Source organism: Aotus nancymaae, unplaced genomic scaffold (genome assembly GCF_030222135.1).
Source record: "Aotus nancymaae isolate 86718 unplaced genomic scaffold, 86718_ANA_hifiasm-v0.15.2.pri h1tg000001l, whole genome shotgun sequence".
Taxonomy (NCBI): domain Eukaryota; kingdom Metazoa; phylum Chordata; class Mammalia; order Primates; family Aotidae; genus Aotus; species Aotus nancymaae.
This window is the reverse complement of record NW_026988412.1, coordinates 9,590,362-9,614,142: the sequence shown is the minus strand read 5'-3', so window position 1 is coordinate 9,614,142 and position 23,781 is coordinate 9,590,362. Positions and strand designations below refer to the sequence as shown.

Here is a 23,781-nt window from a genome sequence, read left to right as displayed (position 1 = left end):
GTATCTTCTTTTCATTCAATATAATTTCCAGCTTCAATTTTGATTATGTAGCTGTGCAGGCCTCTTACACATCATGAAAAAATAGAATCTCAAAATAGTATAATCCAACAGTTTTAACTGTTGTCATGATCAAATCAGATCAAAGTTGTAGATAATATTCTTCCAAAAAAATTTAACAAATTCATATCAAGGATTCATTGTATTGTAGGCACCATTCCAGGCACTGAAGAATACACTCAACAATCAACAAAAACAACAATTTATATTCTGGTGGAGGTTCCAAATAATAAACAAATAAAAATGATAAAAACATCAATAGTGATAAATGCCTTGCTGAGAAATAAGGAAACAGAAGGAATACCCAGAAGGCAACTTTCTATGGTCTGGGTTTGGGACAGACTCTCTGAGGAAGTGAAAGTTAAAATGAGATCTAAATAATGAGATGGTGAAAGAGTGTTCTGTTCCAAAGGACACTTGACCTGAAAGTCATAGTGCATGCATCATGGACAAAAGATGGGCTAGAAAAGACCTTATTTGTGATTTTTTTCCAAATATGTGTGTCTCTTAGTTTTCATGCATATATGAATTATCTTTAGTTCCCTGACCCTGCTACTACATAAAAAACTATATATATGTGTGTATGTGTGTATGTATATATGAACTATATAGTTATATATATATAAATATACTTTATATGTATAAATATACTATATATAAACTCTAGAGTACATATAGTATATATACACATATATACACACATAATATACATATGGTATATACACATTACATAATGTGTATATATACTGTGTGCAGTATACAAACACATATATAATGCCTATATATAATGTCTATATATAGTTTTTCATGTAGTAGCAGGGAATATATTTAACTATGTATATAACTATATGTTGCTGTTGTATATAACTATATAACTATACATATTCCCTGCTACTACAGGAAAAACTATATGCTACATATGTATATGTATACTATACTCTATAGTTTATATATAGTATATTTATGCACATAAACTATATGTAGTATATGTATATAGCTATATATATAAAACTATTATATATAAAACTATATAACTATACATATTCCCTGCTACTACATGAAAAACTATATAAACTATATATGTATACTATATATATACTCTATACTATTTATAAACTATAGCATATTTATATGTATAAACTATTTATATAGTATATATATATCCACACACATGTACATAGTTTTTTATGTAGTAGCAGGGTCATGGAACTAAAGATAACTCATACATGCATGAAAACGAACACACATTCAGAAGCAAATCACAAATCACATATTTTCTAGCCCACCGTTTGTCCATAATGTGTGTGTGTGTGTGTGTGTGTGTGTGTGAGTGAGTGTATATTCCTTTTCCAGTTACCAGGTATTAAACATTGCAAATGATTTTAGCAATCCTTCCTGTCTAGATTTGCTGCTTGAATGGGAGTAGGCTAGCTATTATCCTGGAGGCCAAACATGGCTAGAATCACTGGGGGCTGAGGACACTGAGGAGAGAGGTCTACTCTAATGCGGTTAATTGGTGCTGTGAGGGGAACAGAGAGTTCCACGTCCTTACTCCCCATTCTCCCATTCTGTTCTCAGGTGACATGTAAGCTCCTCATGGCTGCTGGTGCCCTGTGTCTAATGCTCCCCTTCTTTCCGGCCTCTGCACTGACAGCCATCATCAGAGCTGCTCCCTGCAGTTTGACAGCCTGGCATAACGGAGCAGAAGTGCTGTGCTAAGAAGATACAAACTTTAGAAACACACACATAAAAGCACTTTGTAGGAACTTGCAAGGATATACGTTCTTTCACAATCTGTTACCAAGAAAAATATATACCATCCTTTGAGGGATGAGGAAGAAACAAAATGCCAGAGGATGTGACTAGAAACAAGCATTCTTCACCAAAAAATAGATTGTAGCCCATTGGTCTCTGACTTAACTGAAGGTTTCTGTTTCACTAATTATAAAAGAGAGTCCCAAACCACTAGCCCCTTTAAAGAGCATTCTGTGTATTCAAGCATGTGTCAGGCTCAGACTTTCTTTGGTGGAGAGTGGAGGGAGGTGCAGGGTGGGAAGGCCACAGCTTGACTTCTGGAAGGATGAACTCTGAAGCAGTTTCTTTTTCTGCTTTATAGATGGTGTCAACACTGTCACTGTGCCTGGTCCCACTTCAGAAGAGGCAATTGAAGACTGTAAAGATGAAGGTATGAGACCACTAACTACATCTAAAAATTGTAGACTCTTAAAAGAGACCATCTGGGCTTTGTTTATATGGAAAATTGAAGCAGCAAGTCAAATATAACTAGGTTTTCTTAAGTGTCTCTGTTTCCAATACAATCGAATATCCCATCTACTCTCTTTTATTACATATCTAGCCTCTTTAGAATATATATATAATATTTACATTTGTTCCTTTGGAAAATAACTGTTTATGAAATGAGAGAATGACCAGAGAAATTGTTTAGAGATGTTTATTTGAAACACCAGAATTAGTCCTGCTATTTACAGCCACTCATCAGGAAAAGGTTTGAAAGAGTGGCATTTGAGGACCTCCAACCAGGGAGCACCACTTTTCAAAAAAGAAAGAAATATTTGAAAGGCATCCTTAGAAATGAATCTTTGGCAAGAACATCATTCTCCATTCTGTTGACAGTTACTCTGAGAAAAATGTTGCTGAACCAAGTAGTATTTCCAGAAAAAGAAAAAAAGTAAAAGAAAATCTCAGTTTTCTAGGAGACAATTTGAGGAAGGAAGAAGTAGTGGAGACATTGATGTGGGGATGCTGGAATTAAAAAATATATATCTAAAGGAAAACAAAATAGTCGTCCCTTTTCTGGCTCTCTTGGTTCATTGGCAAGTCCCCAAATGAAAAGGTAATATAGGCATACCTTGTTTTCTTGCACTTCGCTTTACTGTGCTTTGAAAATATTGCATTTTTTACAAATTGAAAGTTCTGTGGGAACCCTGCATCAAGCAAGTCTGTCGGGATCATTTTTCCAACAGCATGTGTTCATTTCATGTCTCTGTGTCACACTTTGATAATTCTCACAACATTTCAAACCTTTTTACTATTATTCTATCTGTAATGGTGATCTGTGATCAGTTATCTTTGATGTTACTATTATAATTGTTTGGGGGTGTTATGTACTGTGCCCATATAAGATAGTGAACTTACTTGGTAAATGTGGTTCTGACTACTCCACTGACCCACAATTACCATGTCTGTCTCCCTTTTCTTGGGCCTCCCTATTCCCTAAAACACAATATTGAAATTAGGCCAACTAACAGACCTACAAGGGCCTCTATGTGTTCAAGTGATAGGATAAGTTGCATCCTAAATCACACTTTAAATCAAAAGCTAGCTATGATTACACTTAGTGAGGAAAGTATGTTGAAAGCTGAGATAGGCTGAAATCTAGGCCTCTTGTACTGAGTTGTGAATGCAAAGGAAAAATTCTTGAAGGAAATTAAAAGTGCTGCTCCAGTGGACACATGAATGATAAGAAAGTAAAACAGCCTTACTGCCAATGAGGAGAAAGTTTTAATGGTCTGGACAGATGATCAAACCAGCTATAACATTCCCTAAGCCACAGCCTAGTCCAGAGCAAGGTACCAGCCCTCTTCAATTCTACTAATGCTAAGAGAAGTGGGAAAGCTGCAAAAGGAAAGTTGTACATCAGCAGAGGCTGATTCATGAGGTTTAAGGAAACAAGCTGTTTCCATTACATTAATGTGCAAGGTGAAGTGGAAAGTACTGATGGAGAAGCTGCAGCAAGTTATCCAGAAGAGCTAGCTAAGATCACTGATGAAGGTGGCTACACTAAACAACAGAATTTCCATGTAGACAAAACAGCCTTCTCTTGGAAGATGAGGCCATTTTGCACTTTTATAGCTAGAAGGGAGAGGTCAATGCCTGGCTTCAAAGGACAAGCTGGCTCTCCTGTTAGGGGCTAATGCAGCAGGCAACTTTAAGTTGAAGACAACACTCATTCACTATTTCAAGAATCCTAGTGCTCTTAAAAATTAGGTGAAATCTACCCAACCTGTGCTATGTAAATGACACAACAAAGCCTGTATTATAGCATATCTGTTACTGAATAGCATTGTTACCGAATATTTTAAGCCCACTGTTGAGACCTACTGCTCAGAAAAAAAAAATGATTCTTTTGAAAATATTGCTGCTTATTGGCCATGTACCTGGTCTTCCAAGTGTTCTGACAGAGATGTACAAGGAACTTAATTTTGTTTTCGTGCCTGCTAACACATCTGTTCTGCAGCCAATGGATCAGGGGATAATTTTGACTTTTGAGTCTTTCTGTTTAGAAATATATTTTCTAAGACTATAACTGCCAAAGATAGTGATGTCATCCTCTGATGAATCCGGGCAAAATAAACTGAAAATCTGGAAAGGATTTACTATTCTAGATGACATTAAGAATATTCATGATACACGAAAGGAGGTCAAAATATCAACATTAGCAAGGGTTTGAAAGAAGGTGATTCCAACCCTTATGGATGACTTTGAGAGGTTTAAGACTTCAGTGGAGGAAGTAACTAAAGATGTGGTAGAAATGTCTAGAGAACTAGAAGTGGAGACTGAAGATGTGACTGAACTGCAATCTCATGAAAAACTTGCACAAATGAGAAGTTGTAACTTATTTATTAAAAAAAGAAAGTGGTTTCTTGAAATGAAATCTGCCCCTGGTGAAGATACCAGAGTTTGAGAGTATTGAGTTAAATTTTTTTTTTTTTTTGAGATGGAGTTTCGCTCTTTTGCCCAGGCTAGAGTGCAATGGTGCAATCGCAGCTCACTGCAACCTCTGCCTCCCAGGTACAAGAGATTCTCCTGTCTCAACCTCTCAAGTAGCTGGGATTACAGGTGCATGCCACCATGCCCGGCTAATTTTGTACTTTTAGTAGAGATGCGGTTTCATCATGTTGGCCAGACTGGTCTTGAACTCCAGACCTCAGGTGGTCCACTTGCCTCAGTCTCCCAAAGTGCTGGGATTACAGGTGTGTACCACCACACCTGGCCTTACTGAGTTCAGTTTTAAGATAATTTCTACTGTGGGTAAAATGCCATCAAACAGCATTGCATGCCACAGAGAAATCTTTTGTGAAAGTAAGAGACAATTATTGTGGCAAACTTCATCATTGTCTTAAGAAATTACTATAGCTACCTCAACCTTGAGCAACCAAGTGGTGGCCACCAACCCTGAGTGACCAGTAGTGGCCTTCAACATTGAGGTAAGACCCACTGCCAGGTAAAAGATTTCAAGTTGCTGAAGGCTCAGATGATGATTAGCATATTTTAGTGATAAAGTATTTTTCAAGGAAAGTACATTAACTGTTTTTTAAGACATAGTGTATCTAAAACTATAACTCATGTTAAATACTCATGTAGAATCTGATAGGAAACCCTAGGTCATCTCAGAGAGACAAATAAATCTGATCAAGTGTGATCAGAGTGAAAACACAGAAAGTGGTGTTCATCTTAAGCAAAAGTTTTGGACATTCCAATAATTTAGTTTGTGATAAAAACTGTAGAGTGTCATGAAGTTGAGTAGCAGAGTTTAAAAAACACGAAAGAGGGATAATTTAATTTGAATGTGGCCATGTTTCAGGCTGAGATTTTTCCTGTTGAGTTGTTTAGTTTGGAGATATCACACCTTCACAGAAGCACACTGTAATGTTTCTTGATGCTTTTAGGATCTCACACCATTAATTGCTGACGCCAAGATTTGCTTTTTGGAATACTTTTAGGATTTTTTTTTAACATAAAACTTTTAATGATGGTAACTCCATCAAGGGATGCTGTCATGTATCACAAATACAGTTCCTATGTAACACTAAATGTGAAGTTTTATGAGTATTACTGAAATAAGTCATTAATATCCACTAACCTATTTACTTAGGGAAAATAGAAATATTTTGAAATTCACGCTAGCATGCAATCTTCTTTTAATTAAAAACAGAATGCTTAGGGTATGATTTTTGCCTTTTTCTTCTGAAATAGCATGTACAGAAAGCCACTGTTTTTAACCGATTATCAGTTCAAAGCTTAAACCAGCTCAGAACAAGTGTCTAATGCTTATGGAACTACCATCTTGACTGATAGATACATAACTTGGAATAAAAAAAAAATCCATTGGAATCCTTTAAGATTGAGGTCAAGATAAGGTTAAAAGGCAGTCATATGTGTTGAGGATTCATTTCAAACATTCGCCATTATTAGCTTTCATGCAGAAATATCTCTTCTCAGTGACATCTGGGCTATTTTAGAGAGCTGCAGTTATAAGATTGCTTATAGAAATGCTCATTACACTCTCCAGTTTAAGTGGCAGAACATTTTTGCTGATCAGATGTCCTGAAGAAGCCCTTGCTCTCCTGAGTTTTTCAGACTTTGATCCTGACCAAGCATCTCCTTTGGCTTGAGAATCACTGATATTATGGACAGTCTTTATTTCTCTTTCTAATATAACTCCCAAGGATTTTGAGATTCATTCAGTTATTTCCAGCTTTGCTTGTTAGTGGGCTGGCTTTACATTTGTTATAAGCTTGGTTTCCACAGGAAACTAGCATCTTCTAGAATGCAAGGATTGAAAACAAACAAACAAGAAATAAGATGGCTAATGTCACTTTGGAGACAAGATTTTTAAAAAATTAGAATAGTCATGTGAAAGTTGAAGAATTTCAAAAGGAAGTATTGTAACCCAGGTGTCCTCTACGCCAGAAATTTTGTTTTAATGTTCTAGACATAGTTTCCACTGGGAACCAAAAAGCCATGCTTGCTGCCCACTTGCCCCATGCACTTGCTACCTGTGCCAGCTGCCAAGAGAAGGAGATGCAACTGACAGGCTCATGGATCAAGAGCTAGATTGTGAGCTACACATTGATGGAACCTGTTCCCAATGAGTCATTACAGCCATAGGGTGGGCAGGAGTTGAGCTGGGAGCATGAGATATTAGCAGGAAGAATGCTGATGAATAATTCATCTGGAGTGCATGCCAAGAATTTGGCAACCAGGATTGAATTGAAATTAACTCCAAGGTAAAGCTGGCCGGGGAAAAGATCTGTGGGTTGGTAGGCATTCTGAGGTTATTTGTGAAATAGGATGTGTACTTATCTGTTGAGGACTTCCTCCTCTACTGGTTAAAAATACTCTGTTGATTTAATGGTGGTTTGCACTTTAAATCCTTAAAAACAAATTTAGGAATACAAGTGTGAAGGCTATTTAAGTTAACAAATACAAAAGCAATCGTCTTAAAGGGACATATAAACACAGAAGTAAAATTCATACGAATATCAAGTACTCCAGATGAAACTTCTGCAAAGTTATTATTATTACTATTTAAGATATAGTCAACCTTCCTAAGACGGAGAAGATGCTCTGTTCTAGTTTTTTCAACACTTTAATAGCTCATTTTGACCCATAGCCAAGGCCAAGGCAGCTTTCTGGGGGAAAAGAAAGTGCTGTTTAAACTCATCTTGATTCACCTGTCTTATTATTTAATCAGTACCTAATCTAAATTTGAAGGTTGACTAGACCAAATCATATGCTCATTAATATTAAAAGTAAAATCAATTAATACTCAGGTACATACCCAAGCTTGTATTCCTTTGGAACACTGTAAGTCATATAATTGCTGTTTGGTATTTATGAAATGGGATGTTACCTGGCAAAGGATTTCTCTTTTTTTTCTTTTTTCTTTTTTTTTTTTTATTTTTCTTGAGACAGAGTCTCTCTCCGTCGCCAGGCACCAGGCTGGAGTGCAATGGCGCGATCTCGGCTCACTGCAATCTCCACCTCCTGGGTTCAGGCAATTCTCCTGCCTCAGCCTCCCAAGTAGCTGGGACTACAGGCGCGTGCCACCACGCCCAGCTAATTTTTGTATTTTTAGTAGAGATGAGGTTTCACCATGTTGGCCAGGATAGTCTCGATCTCTTGACCTTGTGATCCGCCCGCCTTGGCCTCCCAAAGTGCTGAGATTACAGGCGTGAGCCACCGCGCCCGGCAGCAAAGGATTTCTTAACCCTTAATCTAGTTTCAGACCTCTTAAAGTCAAAATTACTGTAGGAAAAGGGGAAAGCTAGAGCCGAGAGTAAGCCTTGCCAAAGTAAACAAAAGGGAAAGATTACATACGAGGAAGAGGATTCAGGAGTGTGCAAGAGATGAGAGCACAAATTATTCCAACCACTGAGCGCTGTAAGCCTGGCCAGTGGTGTGGACTCAAAATTACTCTGAAAAATGGCATTGTTTCTGTTCTTTGCCTAAGCTGTTGAAAAGAAACAAAACCAAAGCCACCAGTGAAATTCCTCTCAAGACTCTCCAGGCTAATTTTTCTTTTCCTAGTCCCATTCTTGGTGTTCACCATCCCCCACCAAGTGCCCTCAACCCCTCACTCATCAGAGCGAGGACAAGGCTGTCCTCTGCCCTGGATCCTCATTGACAGAGTGTCTGAATACTCTTGAGCACACCTGAGTTCTTGGATATTAGGAGCCTTAAGTGTAAAATGAAAGTGGCTGTCCTCTGCTAGTATACTGAAGGGGAAAGAACTAAGATACACTGAGTGTCTCCTGTACACAGTGCTTTACATTTATGACAATGTAGTCTTCATTCTCAAAAGGATAACCTGACACTCAGAGAAGGAGAGACGAAAAGGGTGTGTGTGTAGCAAGTGGGGATAGGAGAATGATTTTATTACTGATAACTGCCATAGCTAATACCTACATGAGCTTATGCAATCCCTTTAAAAGGTAGTATTTATTCTATTTTTAATATAAAAATTATTTTTGCTTATAAGAATATATCTTTATTATAAAATATTTCTAATGCAAAAAAATATAAAAAGTGAAAGTGAACAGTAATTTTCCCTTTAAAGATTAAATTGTAGGACAATAAAAGTCTTAATTCTATTGCTTCATTTAATGGTAACACTGTGAATATTTACCCATGTCTTTAAAAGTTTCTCAAAGGCATGAATTTTATTGGTGTCATAATATTTCATCATCTGGTTGTCCTACAATTTGCATAGCCAGTGCCCTAATGTTAGATAACTTGGTTATTTACAGTTTTCTTCCTATGATAAATAATAGAGAAATGCAGTGCCTACATTCTAGATAAATCTTTGTGCATATCTATGATCAGTTCCTCAGGACAAATTCCTGGTTTTTATTGATTTATAAGGAAAAAGGTTAAAATATTTTAATTACTTACCTATATTTTCTGATTTTAAAAGTTAAGTATGTTTATTACACAAAATGCAAAAGAAGAAATGAAAAATATCACTCATAACCCCAGCACCCAGAAATAAGCATGTGTAATATGCTGATATGTAAACCCTCAGTGTTTTTCCAGGCAGCCTCATACATATATGGAGGGTTTTCTTTTTTTTAGGGCATTCTGCAATGCATACAAGTTTGAACCTGCTTTTCAAATAAAACAATACAGTGTAAAATTATTTCCTAATCTTTTGGTAGTCTACCATCATTTAATTGTGTATTCCAATAAATAAATGTTTATATTCTTATCCAATCTCAATTTTGAATCATTTCTATGGTTTCAGTTTTAAATTCCATACTGACCAGAAACATCCTTTTACCTTGTAAAATGATCATGATCATTTATGTAAGAAAATTCTAATAAATGTGAATACATACAAATTTTTGTGTTTTCTACAATGAATAGAGCTTTTTTTTTCTTTTTCTGATTGTTTAATATGTTTTTATAGAAAATTCAAATAATGGAAGACAGTAAAAAATATTATATGTAATCACACCATCCAGAGATAACTACCATCCTCATTTTGGAGACTATCCGTCATGCATCTCTTTCTGAATATATGAGCATACACAGTTTTACGTAAAATGTGTGATTTTAATGCAATTTTTCTCTTTTTGTTGCTTATGTACTCCTCACCATTCAATCACTCAGAGAGTAAAATACACTCAGTAAGAGTCTAATCTCTTCTTCCAACTACCTGGGCCCAGATTCCAACTCTACCCTGACCAAGCCGTGTAATCTTTGGCAAATTATTCAGTCCCTCTACACCTCAACTTCAGTTTTCTCATACATAAAATAAGAACAATAATGGCACCTACCTCAAAAATATTAAACATTAAAATGATTACTCCATCTAAAGCATTTTCAAGGTGTGCATGGTACACAGTAGGAGACTCAAATATTTTAGCCATTATTAAATTATATATATATGTTTAATTTACAAATATTGTATTATATTTCACATACTTGGCTAAATCTTGCTCTGTTACAGGCAGCCAAACTTGGTAGAAATCTCTGCCAGTCATTCTGCAATGATCTAATCAATCAATTTTAAAGTTCACATGATATTCCATAGTTTGGCTGTACCGTAATTTATCCAGCCATTCTCCTATGATGAGCAAGCACTTTCTTTCTACTCTATTGCCACATACTCTATGTGGCAACAGACATCTTTGTGCATATATCTTTATATGCTGATGCTTTTATTTGTATGGGAAGATTCCAGGAATGTGAATTCTGCTTTAAGGAGTGTGTGTTTTTAATAGACGTTGCCAAATTGCTTTCCCGACAGGCTATAGCAATTCATATTTCTATCAGCAACTGTTATTTTTGTTCTTTCTGATTTTTTGACAGTTCAATGGGTGTCAAGTAATATCTCATTATTACTTTTAATAAGTCAGTGTTATTGTCACAGTTTTGCAGATAACTGAGGCTCTGAAAGTTTGAACAGCTGGATCAGTTTCCCAAAAGCTAGAACCACAATTTGCAAGCCACATCTGTCTGAACCCAAACCTCATGCATTTTCTGTCCACCATGCTGCCTCTCGTATCATGAATTTCAGAGGACTTTCTTTGCCTGAGTGGTTAGGATGCAGGTATGTCCAGAGAAGGCAGAGGGTGGCATGGGAACCCTGGGACGTGTGCGAGGTGAGAAGGGAGTGGAACCATGGCAACAGGGAGGGAAGTTTGGAGCTAGCTGCTTGGTCCACATCATGACCTTGACCCTAACCTGGGGATTACAATGAAATGAGTACACAGAAACCTCCAATTATACACAGAAATATCCACTAGATATAAAACCCAAATCACTTTATATGATATTCCTGGTCCTTTTGTGCTTCCTTAGACCCTGCCTGTGCCTTACTCTATAGCTCGACTCAGTTATGCGTCCTTTCCCAAATGCCACTGACCTAAAGCATTCTGTCCTCACTCTGTCACATCCATTTTGTTCTTTGTTCTGTACATGAAATCCTAACCATTTTTCAAAGTCACTTGCAATATCTTTCTTACCCTAACTAGAGCCTTTACTCCATCCTTCCCTTCCTCTCATCCTTCTTCTTCCATCACAAATTATCTGAGCAAACATTACAGTGACAGAAATTATAATAGATAATGCAGGTGATGGGGGTGATGCATGCATATTTTCACCTTTCCTGATTCCTGCCCTCTTCATTACAGTTCACCCCACAGAGTAATAAATTATCCTGCTTCTCATAAATTTGTTTGTAAACCTTAAACATTATCATGTACCTTGTATCAATATTAGTTATATACATAGCTAACTCACTAGAATGTAGATCTCTTAAGAGCAGGTACAAAATTTCATTCATTTTCATGTTCTCCACAAAGCTCAACACAGTGGCTTGCACATAGTAGGTCCTCACATTTGTTTAATCAAAAGGAATAAAATGGTATGTACATAACAGTTTGTCTGATGCTGTTGATGATTTAACAGTTTCTTGGAGAACTTAATCGAGAGCCATGCATAAAATTAGAGACTTCACATGACTCCAGAAAGAGTGAATGAGAAATGATCTGAAATTTTTCCCACAAGAATTAACTAGAGAATTGGGCCACTTTTAATTCTAATATTATTGTCACTTTCCCAAATTTATTTTTTACTATTATGAAGGCTCCTAATAAAAGAAACTCCCCTTCAGGATTCTCTTTTTTCAGAAATAAATTTTCCCAAAAATGTCACACTGCAGAAATATAAAAGGTAAATTCAAGCCGGAGACGTTTCCTGTGTGTTCACTTTCAGACTTGGATACTCTTCCCCTCTAAGAGAATAAAATAAATTTCTTTTAGAGAAGTAGATATTTAACTACTATTTAATATAGTTTAAAATATTCCTAAGTGGCAGTTGGAAGGCAAGTAGGTCCCTTCCAAATACACTTTGATATGCATGTATTATTTTCTTTACTAATTAAATATGGCTATAATAATATATTTGTAACATTCAATTCAGTTATATGATCTCTTGGGATGTATTTCTAAAGATCTAGTGAATGAGATTTGAAGATAAAATCATCCTAGACTAGGACACAGAGATTATTTGAATGGGTTTACAATCCCTTTGTCCCACATACTATTTTGAACATAAATTTATGTCCAAATAGGTCCAAATTTATATGAGAATCCTTGTGATAATTTTCAAATTTAGTGGCCTTGTTTTCAAATTCCTTGGGCCAAGCCATGAAGCCTTTCTGAGTCTCAGTTTATTTCAGATTCACATCACCACTGCTGTGTGGCCTTTGGTAGTGTTTTTAGCCTGTGCCTCAGTTTTCTCATGTGTGAAAAAGGGAACCATAATAGTATTTTTATCGTGGGGTTGTGAAAACTTGAGTTAATATATTTAAAGTGCTTACAATAGCTTCTCAAACAGTAAACTTTCAACAAAGTTGTCAGCGTTATCATTTTTTACAATTATTGTTATTAAATTTATTTGCTGGCTTTAAAATCCTAACTACTCAAGGTGGGACAGTCATATGTCATTGAATCATCACCAAATCAAGAAATATATTGATATGCTAATGCAGGTTAGAGAGGTTCAATAACTGGTAACATTGAAAATATTTAACAACAGATGTTGTCCCGCCCCTGACCATCAAGGTGAGCCTTCTCCAGTACACCATAGGGTGTGTACTAGTTGAATATTGAAAAGCAACTGGAATAAACTATGCAGGCAAGCAGAAACACCTGAGAAATCTCTTCCTAGCTTCCATTTACTAATGGAGATTTGATAACTGGGTATCTTCGCTTGAATATCAGACATTCCTTTAGTGCTTTCCTTAGATTTTTCTGCTTTCTTTGTGTTTTATTCTCTTATAGATAAGACCTAGAATGGAAGGTCCCCAGTCCATATTTTGGAATACTTTTGTGGGCATCACCTAATAAAAGTAATCATATATCTTCAAAACCAGCACAATTTTTAGAGTGATGAACAGGGAGCTGCTAATAATTGTACCAGAATTGACCTGATTCATGAGGACTATAGAAACCCAAGATGTATACTTACCCAACCAAAAGGGCATGAAGTCTTTTCTGTCTACAAACTAAAATAATAATATCTCACTCATATTTAAAAATGTTTAACTTTGAGTCCCAATGTGTACTATTTTTAGAGTATATATTTTTCTTACCCTGTCACTTCTTCTTAATTAGTATAAAACATTCATTATAAAACATAATATTTGGAGTAACTCTTTCGAGTATTTCCACAAAAGGTGGTGTGTTTAGCCCATCTGAGTAACGCAAAACATTTGCCAGTGAAGTGTAGCCTATTTTTCTATGAAATATCATTTAGACTAGCTCAGGGATTCTCAAACTTTCACATGCAATGGACTCAAATACACATTAATATTTGAATTTAAAAATAAATACTGTACTTTTAAGTGTTTTTATAAGTATTTCCAGAGTTAATTTTGAAGGTACGTATTATTGACACTACATAAGATAGGACCGTACTCAGAGCAGGTGAATTCTGACAGCAGCAAGACCCTCATAGCAGGATGAGGAAGGAAGGTGTGTTAGCCCAACAGCAGTGGCCTCTGCCCAGGTGTCTCCACAAGGCCACAGAAAGCCCAACGATCCATGTGTCACCAACTGATCATTGTAAATAAAGTGGACCTGCTTCCTTAACCCCGTCAAAAAGGACAAAACCAAAAACTAAACGAAGAGATGGCTCTACGGAAAAACAGAAATTATGACAATAGTTCATGTAGAATGGCACATCACTGTATTTCGACTGGGCTAAAACACTGGAGAAAGGTACTTCTTTTGAAGTGAATTCAGATCCATAAGCAAAAGCATGGGGCTCTTGCTCAGATATTCCCATGTTTAAAATTTTAGAGCATCTTCGATGATGTTAATAAGTGTTCTTTGATAAATGAGCTCTGCAGTCAAAACATTTTGGAAACTATGAAGTTAGGCAAAGTTAAGTAGTTTTTCTATAATGCAGAACTCAGAGCCTTCGCCATGCTAACATGCATTGAAACGCTCAGGGGAGATGGAAGTATGGCGCATTTCCCACATTAATTGACTAAATGTGATTTTTAGAAATTTGTTTGCTTGCTCCCCCTTTTTTTGTTGATAGAACTTTTAAAAAATCTAACAAAACATAGTTTGGGAAACAAACTTACAGCCCTGTGACAGGAACTGTAAGTCCACTGAACCTCTTTTTCTTCTCAGTCTTGAGTATGTCGTTATCAGCAGCATGAAAACAGATTGATACATAATGAGACAAAGATTTCATCAACCTCTTCCTCAGGGTAGATGGTTAAAGCCTTGAGACCACTCCAAGTACCAGGCACTGGGTTTCCCTGAATCTCCCTTTCTGATTTCAGGAAAATCAGCAACCATTTTTTAATCAGTCCCATAGCCTTCTGCATTCTGCTTCTGGCTGCCTGCTTCCTGCAGCTTTCTTCCTACCAGAATCCTGGTGTAGACTAGTCTAGACTTGGATATCCAACCACTTGATTTATCACCTAACACTGATATATACCAGCATCAGCAGGAGGAGAGGCAGGTCAACACCACCAAGCATCCAGCTCAAGCTTACCCTTCCGCACATACATCTCCCTCTTCTCCACAGTATTGTCCGAGGTCAGAGTCCCTCCCAGATTCTTCCCCAGGGCTTCTCTCAAGGTGGAGCCAACAGAGTACATCGGACTCTGGGGAAACACATTGGTTGAACAGTTGCCCAGTATCTTCCAGAGATGGATGATATTGTCAGTATTTCCCTATTTTCTGTAATTTTACCCAACCAAGACTTAGGTTGGGTAACATTCTTGAAGCCACACAAGTTGAAGGCTAAATAATAGATTTGAGTCTACCGCCATCCCACCCTGAATGCACCCAATCTAGTCTGATCTCAAAATAATAGATTTGAGAAGAGACCTTTCGAAAACACTCCCATTTCTGTGGGTTTATATTTTCCCTTAGGAGTCTGCTCATGGTATACATACACAATGGGATACTATTCAGACATAAAAAAGAAAGCCTGTCATTTGTGGCAACATGGATAGAATTGGAGGACATGATGTTAAGGTAAATAAATCTGGAAAAGAAAGTTAAATACCGCATGTTTTCACTCATTGGCAGAAGCTAAAAAAGGTTGATCTCATAGAAGTAAAAAGTGGAACAGGATACTGGAGGCTGGAAAGGGTAGGGGGAAGTGGCAGGGATAGAAAGAGATTTATTAAAGGATACAAAATTACATCTAGATAGGAGAAATAAGTTCTAGCATTCTATAGCATTGTAGGATGAATATAGTTAACAATAGTATACATTATAGTTTCCAATAGCCAAAAGGAGTATATTGACTGTTCCCAACACAAAGAAATGATAAATGTTCCAGATGTTGGATATGCTAATTACCCCAATCTGATCACTCTACATTATATTTATTGAAACATTACCATGTACCCCATGAATATGAACAATTATTCTATGTCAATTTAGAAATGAAATAAATTTCTTTAAAAATTTAGCTCAAAAAGGAAACACGCATACACCTAAGTTAAGGCTTTATTGAATGTCAGCTAATCCAGCAAGAAAAAAATAAATGATAAATACTTGATTTTGTAAAAATGTTTCTGTTTTCAGGGAAAATGGTATGTTTTGATTGTCTGCTATTTTTAAAGTCAGTGATGCCTAGAACTAAATGATAGTATGTTTTGATTTCTGCATGCTCTGTGTTTTATAGCAGACTCACTCTATAATTTTTGTTATGTTTTTATTATTTATATCCTTTCTCATTCCAGAATCATATTTGGAGTCATTCCCTCAAAACTGACACCTGTTTTAAAGCACCATGGTCTTTATGTAAATGAATAAATGAGAATATGTCACAATGGAGGTTCAGACAGAACCCTGATTCATGAATTTGCTCACTGTGTTTTCTAGTGACAGATAACTAATTATATATTTGGTCTTGCAGTTCACACACTCATGTGTTAAACAAATAGCTGGCTTTAATGAGTCCAAGATTAAGTGTTTATGTTTGGATCCTATATACATTAGCTAACCTTTATATAAGTCAAAGTTCATGGTCATATTAATATATTGCACTTGAAGATAATTTCATTTCATAAGTCAGGTAAAAAGTCTACCGCCATTACCAAACAAAGCAAAGTCAATAGATCACAGCACACTCCTTCCTGAATGCCTACAATACCCTCAGGTTTCCCTCCAAGTAAAATGCAAACAGCTCATTACAGCCGGGTAGGTGCACCTTTCCATTGCAGACTTTGCCTGTCTCTCCAGTGTCATCTCATACCTCTCCCCCTCCTCTCACTGTGCTTTTGCCTCAACACAGCTTTCTCTGGTTGTCTTTTTGGTAAAGCCACCTCCACTAAACCTCCATCCAACCCCCATATGTGTTGCTTTAGAACACTCACTGCTGTCTCTATGTGAATCTTTTTCTCTTGTTTGCATACTTTCCTCCTATCCATCTCCCCCTACTATAATTGAAGTTTTGTGAGTGGAGAGACAGTATTTGTGTTGTCCATCATTTCATTCCTGTGATAATAACACAGTATGGCCTACAGAGGTACCAATTAAAATTTATTGACATTTCTTATGGCCATCAACAGGTATTTATTGGGTCTTAACTTTTTTAAGACATTATGCAATGTGAAAAAGAAAATATAGTTCTTGCTTTTCAAATAATTTATAATCTAGATGGAAATATGAGATATACAAGCATGTGCTACATAGTTAATATCAGCAACAATAATATTAGCAGCTCATATGTATCGAATCCTTATTATACAATGGTTTCTATTCTAAGATCTGCATGTTTTCATGCCTTCCACTCTCGTCTGTGATATAAATAAAATCACCATCCCACTTTACAGATGAGGAAAGTAAAGCCCAGAGCAATAACATGACTGGCCTGAGGCCACATAACTAGGATGCAAGGCAGCTAAGAAAGCCAGACAGATCATGATAAACGTCAAAAAAGGATTACACTGAAACATACGAAGGAGCTTAGGGTTGAGGAGCATCTCTGCTTGGGGCTGTCTGTGAAATGTGGGTAGCAAATATGAGATGTGAAACGTGAGCAAATGGAAGCTATTCTAGTTGGGAAAAAGAGCATCTGTGAAAGACTGGAAGAAGGACATTAGAAGACCTATTTTAGGTACAATGAATAAACCCAATTGACTTAAATGAAGTATCCATCACCCACTCATTAATTTGTTGCTGACATAGAGCCCTGATTATGGAAGACTCCGAATCCAAGACTAAGAAATTTAGGTCCAATCAACATAAAGCAAAAATTTTCAACCATTGGGTGTTGTTTGGGTGTAAAGCAGTTTGGGTAGCTGTTAAAAAGGTACCATTCTCTTTCTTCCTCTAATTCCATCTCAGAACATTCTCTAGTTAGGTCTTCTTCCCAGCCATTTCTATCACCATTTGCAGATGCTTCTCTATAAGCCAAATTAGATTTCCTAGTTTCTAATGGATGATCCTTTGGCAAGCTATAATTTTCCATCTTCCTAATTCTGCCTTTCAAATAAACATGTATTTAACTATTTCTATAAATCAGGATAATGCTAAATTATCTAGATCAGCACTGTCCAGTATAAATAAATGTGAACCACAGATGAGAACTACATGTATAGTTTTAAATTTTATAAAAGCCACACTAAGAAAAGAAAAACAAGGAAAATAATTTTGATTATACATTTTATTTAACCATTATATCCAAATATAATACTTGCAAAATGTAGTCAACATAAAAATTATTCATGCATGCATTGGGAAGAATAGCTAGTGGATGCTAGGCTTAATAACTAGGTGATTGGATGATTTGTGCAGCAAACTACCATGGCACACGTTTACCTATGTATAAACCGGCACATCCTGCACGTGTACCCGAGGACTTGTAATGAAAGTTGAAGGAAAAAAATTTAAAAATGTATTATTGATACAATATTTTACATTCGTTATATGTATATGAGCTAAGCCTGTGAAACTCAGTGTGTATTTCACACTTACAGTATATGTCATTTGGACTTGCCACATCACAAATACTAGCCACACATGGCTGGTGGCTAATATATTGGACAGTGTCTGGATTTAGCTTGAGGAGAATGTGTTGTAGGGACTGTCTATTACTTTTGGTCTTTAAGCTTTATTCTTAAGGAGTTCTTGCCTGCAGGACTGGATGCAATCAGTAATGATATAACCTTGGCCTTTCTTGATTCCACAGATTAGTTTGTTGTTGTTGTTTTTCTTGTTCTTGTTCTTCTTCTGAATGCATCTCAACCAAAGAGTTTCTGATTTTTAACAGTAAGACCCGATAAATCTAATGTGAAGGAGAGATGCTTTGAAGATGTCTCTTACATCTTCACATATTGATGGGGAGCTCCCAGATTCTGTCACTCATAGAGCTGTGCACCCTTCCTCATCACATATTAGAGGCTGCTCTCGCTGCAGTGGAAAATCTGTGGTCAGTCCACGTGAGGATACTTATCCCAAAATCCTACTTTAAATGAAAGATGACTTAGACACAAAAAAGAAATGCATACAGATAGGCCTTAATTAACAAATTATGCTAAGGTAATGGCTTTCAAAGAGTGTCCCCTGGAACAGTCGCAGTGGTGTCATCTGGGAATTTGGTAGGCATGCAACTTCTTAGTCCCTACCCCAGGCCTTCATGATCTGAAGCTCTGGGATTGCGGCCCCACAGTCTGTATGCTAACAAGTCCTTCCAGGGATCCCACTCCTAATGTACACTAACACTTAAGAATGACTGTAGTAAAGAAATAATAAGTTGGGGACAGAGTATAGAGAGCGGCGAATGTTTTATATTTGAAAAAGAAAAAAATACTGTTTTTACTCTTCAAAAAAGATTCACCATAGAATCTACTGATGTGGCCAGCCTTCAGAGTGCAATTAAAATCCACTTCCACATGTAAACATATGAATGAATTTCACAAACGTAATGTTGTGCAAAAGCAAGAAGATGCTGAAAAGAACAGATTATGTGTAATTGAATATATGTCAAGTCCCCAGACAGGCACAACTTACGGATGCCGTTGGAAGTTAGAGTGGTGATTATCAGAGTGAGGATAGTGGCGGGTAAGGAGGATACTGCTTCATGTGTTCTACTCTTTGAGCTGCTCCTGGTTATTCAGGAGTATTCCATTTGTGACAGTTCATCAAGCTGCACACATGAAATTTGTACTTTAGGTATGTTTATATTCAATATAAAGTTAAGAATTTAAATATTTACAAAAATTATGAATGTAACTTTTAGGAAAATTTTCAGTAATGCAAATAACATGCACTTTAATTTGGCAGTCTCACAGTTATTTCTCCTAAATAACAAATAGAGATTTACCTTTAAAGTGACCCACTTCGTCTCTAGATAAGAGATAAACATACACAACCTTGATGCTCTCTCATGGCCTCTGTTTAATTAAGGTCCTTCCCTTCCTCTTGATCCCTGCTCAATGCCATCCTCTCCTGTTCTCAGCTGACTTTGGACTAATCTTTAGCAACTAGTAAAGTCATTACTCCAAATGTCACAAGTGGGCTCCTTCCAAGGAGCTCTGCATTTTAAAAAGTCCCAAAAGACAGAACAAGTTTCAAGTCCCCAAAAAAGGAAAAGCTCTTCTGGGAAGTGTGAGGGTTCAGGGTGGGTACTTCAGAACAGATGTCCTTATCTGGTCCCCTTATATCTCCCAGTATGATGGCCATCAGCTTCACCTACCAATGTGGTTGGCCTGAGCTGATTGTATGAGGTTTCCTCTCCGGCGATGTAGTGAGCAGTGGGGGTGGTGTGGGGTGGCAGAGAGGCAGGGGATGTGATGCTGGCCTAAAGAGATGTGGTGTTCCACAAAGAAGAACTAACCCAAAGTTTTTGCTGGTTCTATTTGCAATGGTGCTTTATCGATAAGGATGACAAAAGAAGAAGTTATCACAATATATGTTTGAGGATTATTCAGTCCTGAGATTATAGACTCTTAGGGTAAGCTACTTCTTATTCTTTTCATCAATATGAGAACATTAGAGACTTACAGTTAATAAAATACTCTCATTACTTTTTGGAAAATGTATTAATCTATCTCTCTGCTATACACAGAACTGATATTCTGGCAATACACTCTAATCCTGCTGCAAGTATTTTTTTAAATACTGAAATATTTACATAGCGTTCGGGAAACAATGACTGAACACCTCTCCTTGCAAGTGACCCTTCCCACCACCTCCTTGTCATCCTAGGATACCAGCAGGGCTCCAGGGCCTTGTCCCACTGCTGGGGACATGCGCATTCTGATTAGCCAACACCCATACCAGTTATTCGGTGTTTTGAATATTGCTTCAGATTCCCTCGTGACTACTTTATCCATGCTATACAAACACTGACAATGTGGTATATTTTAAGGATCAAATGAAAATGTGATGCCAGAGAATTGAAATGGAGAAAGAGAACCTTGGACTTAGCTAAAATCCCATTTCCAAATCTATTTTGAGACTTTCTTCTGATGTGCAGCAGGTATACTAACTTGAACGGCTAATATTTGAAGGGAAATAAACCATCCAAGTATCCATCTACGCAAATACACAGGTCAGTGTTACGGACTTTGTGTTTGTCCCATTCACCCCCAACAAATTCACATGTTGAAGCCCTAACCCCAATGTGATGGTATTTGGGGACAGGACCTTTGGGGAAGTAATTGAGGCTAGATGAGGTTATGAGGGTAGGGCCCCCTCAATGGAATTAGTGTCCTTGTAAAAAGCACGCATACCCACTGAGCAAAGACTATGCAAGAACGTGGCCAGAAGGTGGCCATCTGCAAGCCAGCAAGAGAGCCTTCACTAGGAAATGAAGTGGCCAGTACCTTGATCTTAGATTTCATGCTCCAGAACCGTGAGGGATAAATGTTGGTTAAGCCACCCAGTCTATGGTGTTTTGTAATGGCAGGCCAAGCTGACAATATAGTCATCGCATTAGGAAAATCTATTATAATAATTTCTAGGACTCATAGTTAAGCCTACTCTAAAATAGTAGCAGATTAAAATAAAATCCCTCTATAAATTGAAAATAACACTTTTAATTTAATCCTAAGTATACTTCTCAAGGTTCTTATACATTTTTTACAGTATTTTGTTTTAACACATTTTTCCCAGTTTATGAGGCGAAACGTTCACATCATACAAATGCCTCTGTATACCCTATTTCCTGTAATACCATATGTCACCTGATTTTTTTTTTACCATCAGGGTGATATTTGAAAATGAAATTTACTGAACTGGCTTTACTCTGTATGACCAGGCTGTTTCATCTTTAACTTTCTGTAAGTTCATTGGCCTAATGTCTTTTAGCCTGTGTCCAAGTTTTGTGAGTGCTGTACAGTTTGAAATGTCTAAAAAGGTTGAGTGTTTTTTACAAATGGATCTAGAATAATGCCAAACTTCTTAAAATCATATTTGCTTTTTGTTTGTTTGTTTATTTGAGACAGAGTCTCACCGTCACCCAGGCTGGAGTGCAGTGGCATGATCTCAGCTCACTGCAACCTCCCCATTCTGGGTTCAAGCAATTTTCCTGCCTCAACCTCCCAAGTAGCTAGGATATAGGCACCCTTCATCACGCCCAGCTAATTTTTTTTTTTTTAATTTTTACTAGAGACGGGGTTTCACTATGTTAGCCAGGCTGGTCTTAAATTCCTGACCTCATGATCTGCCTCCACCCCCCAGCCTCCCAAAGTGCTGGGATTATAGCTGAGCCACCACGCCAGGCCCAAACTTCTTAAAATAATATTTGTAAAAAACACTTTAGAAATGTTTAAAGTACATATGCACATTAAAGTTAGATAATGAATTTGCAAGAACCACAAAGTGAGTTAGACTATTTCAGGTTATACAAAAGTGATACACACTGAGGTTGCTTGGTTGGCAGGAAAGTCAAGGAGTGAGGAAACCATTTCATCAGCCCCATGAACTGGATCACCCAGGAGGCAACAGCCATTCTATCAGTTCCTTTACAGACTCCACAACTGCTCTAGCAGCCCTCCACTCAAAGAGCTGATCAATTCCTTTCACAGTTAAGCTAATAATAATTCTCTCCTGGTGTGTGGAGCTCTCATGTCAGGCCACCTTAGTGTCTCTTGGCCAAGCAATAGGTGGCTGCTTAGGGCCCATCACTCACCAGTCATCTGTGACCCAGCTACTAGGGTCATACAGTGCAAAAAAAACACAGTAACCCTTTTTCCCAACTTGCCCTAATTAGATGGCAGAAACTTTCCCTAACACTCCAGAATTAAAGACAGCATGGTGTGAGAGAGCAGCAGACTAGAAGTCAAGAGAAGAGGATGAGCATTCTTATGTTTGCTATTAAGTGGTAGGAGACAGATGAAGACGGTCTTGGCTTTCTAAGTTTGGGATCCCCAAAAGCGAATCTGGAGACAAGGTTGTGGGTGCAAAAGGCACACCCACTTTTTGTCTGGGAGGTGTTCTCAGGAAGTACAGGTGAGGTGTGAGGAAGTGGGACAAGAAAGGGAGGACAGCCCCTAGGGGATATGAATGAGTAGGTTACTGCTGAGGGAAACTGAGGCTCTGTTCCCCTAAGAGATATATAGAGTGTGTTCAGAAATGTCTCCCTGAGAGGTGAGGAAACTGGGGTATTTACTTCCCAAATCCTTGGGGTTCAGAGCTGCGCATCAATTTCTGGGTACTTCTGGCCCATCCAGGGCAAGAATGCCCTCTGTACTGGTACCACTGACTCCAACCTCAGGGGTAGTCCACAGGGAGGTGGGTGGGGCACGTTGGCTACAAGGCTTAGCTTGCACGGCTACTTTTATTCTCACTACTCTAGCTCTAGAAAGATCTATCCTCTTTAGAACTCAGAGGTGGAGATAGTTGGAAAGGAATAACAGAAGGAGGAGAAGAGTGAATCCAGCCTTTGAACCTTTACGACAACAATTTAGAATGTTTTAGAATGCCCCCAGATTGGATTCAGTTATAATGTCCAGTAATAGAAATCATTGTAAAATCGCATGTGGTAGATTCACACGATGAGCCACTCTGCAGCCACCCATATTTTAGAATTATATTCAATGGCATGGAGAAAATCAGAGAAAGAAAGAACAAGAAAAGCAACAGAAAAAGCAAGCACATGGGGGAATAGGGGCCCATGATGAGGCCTCAGTTCTTTCTCACTCATATGAGTTTGTGGATCCTTCTAGGTGTGAGGAATAAACTGATGTTTGGGAGAAGTCATACAGGTCTTTGACGCTCACATAGTGTCTCCCACAAAGGACCCAAATGCTTGTCTCACTCTCCAAACATGTGCCTTTACATTTGGAAAAAACAGACAAGTTCTGAGCCAACAGGGTAGGCTATGTCTTAGTCCTTGAAATTCTTGGATCTCAGAAGCAACACTCAGCCACACTTCCCAGGTATCTGGCTAAAAGCAATCTGAGCCCCGCAGTTGCTGAATTGGTGAATC

General features: G+C 37.5%; 1 protein-coding gene and 1 long non-coding RNA gene across 5 annotated transcripts in view; one reads left to right on the top strand and one right to left on the bottom strand.

The window, feature by feature from the left end:
• Positions 1–23,781, bottom strand: part of LOC105732712 (uncharacterized) — a 252,087-nt gene that overhangs the window by 95,627 nt on the left and 132,679 nt on the right. The gene's annotated exons all lie outside the window — the stretch shown is intronic.
• Positions 1–23,781, top strand: part of MACROD2 (mono-ADP ribosylhydrolase 2) — a 2,078,532-nt gene that overhangs the window by 1,974,213 nt on the left and 80,538 nt on the right. For both annotated transcript variants that reach the window (XM_012474868.3, XM_064377970.1), the window contains one exon: positions 2,174–2,242. In XM_012474868.3, coding sequence (XP_012330291.2) covers positions 2,174–2,242 — 69 coding nt within the window. The remainder of the gene's footprint in view (positions 1–2,173; positions 2,243–23,781) is intronic.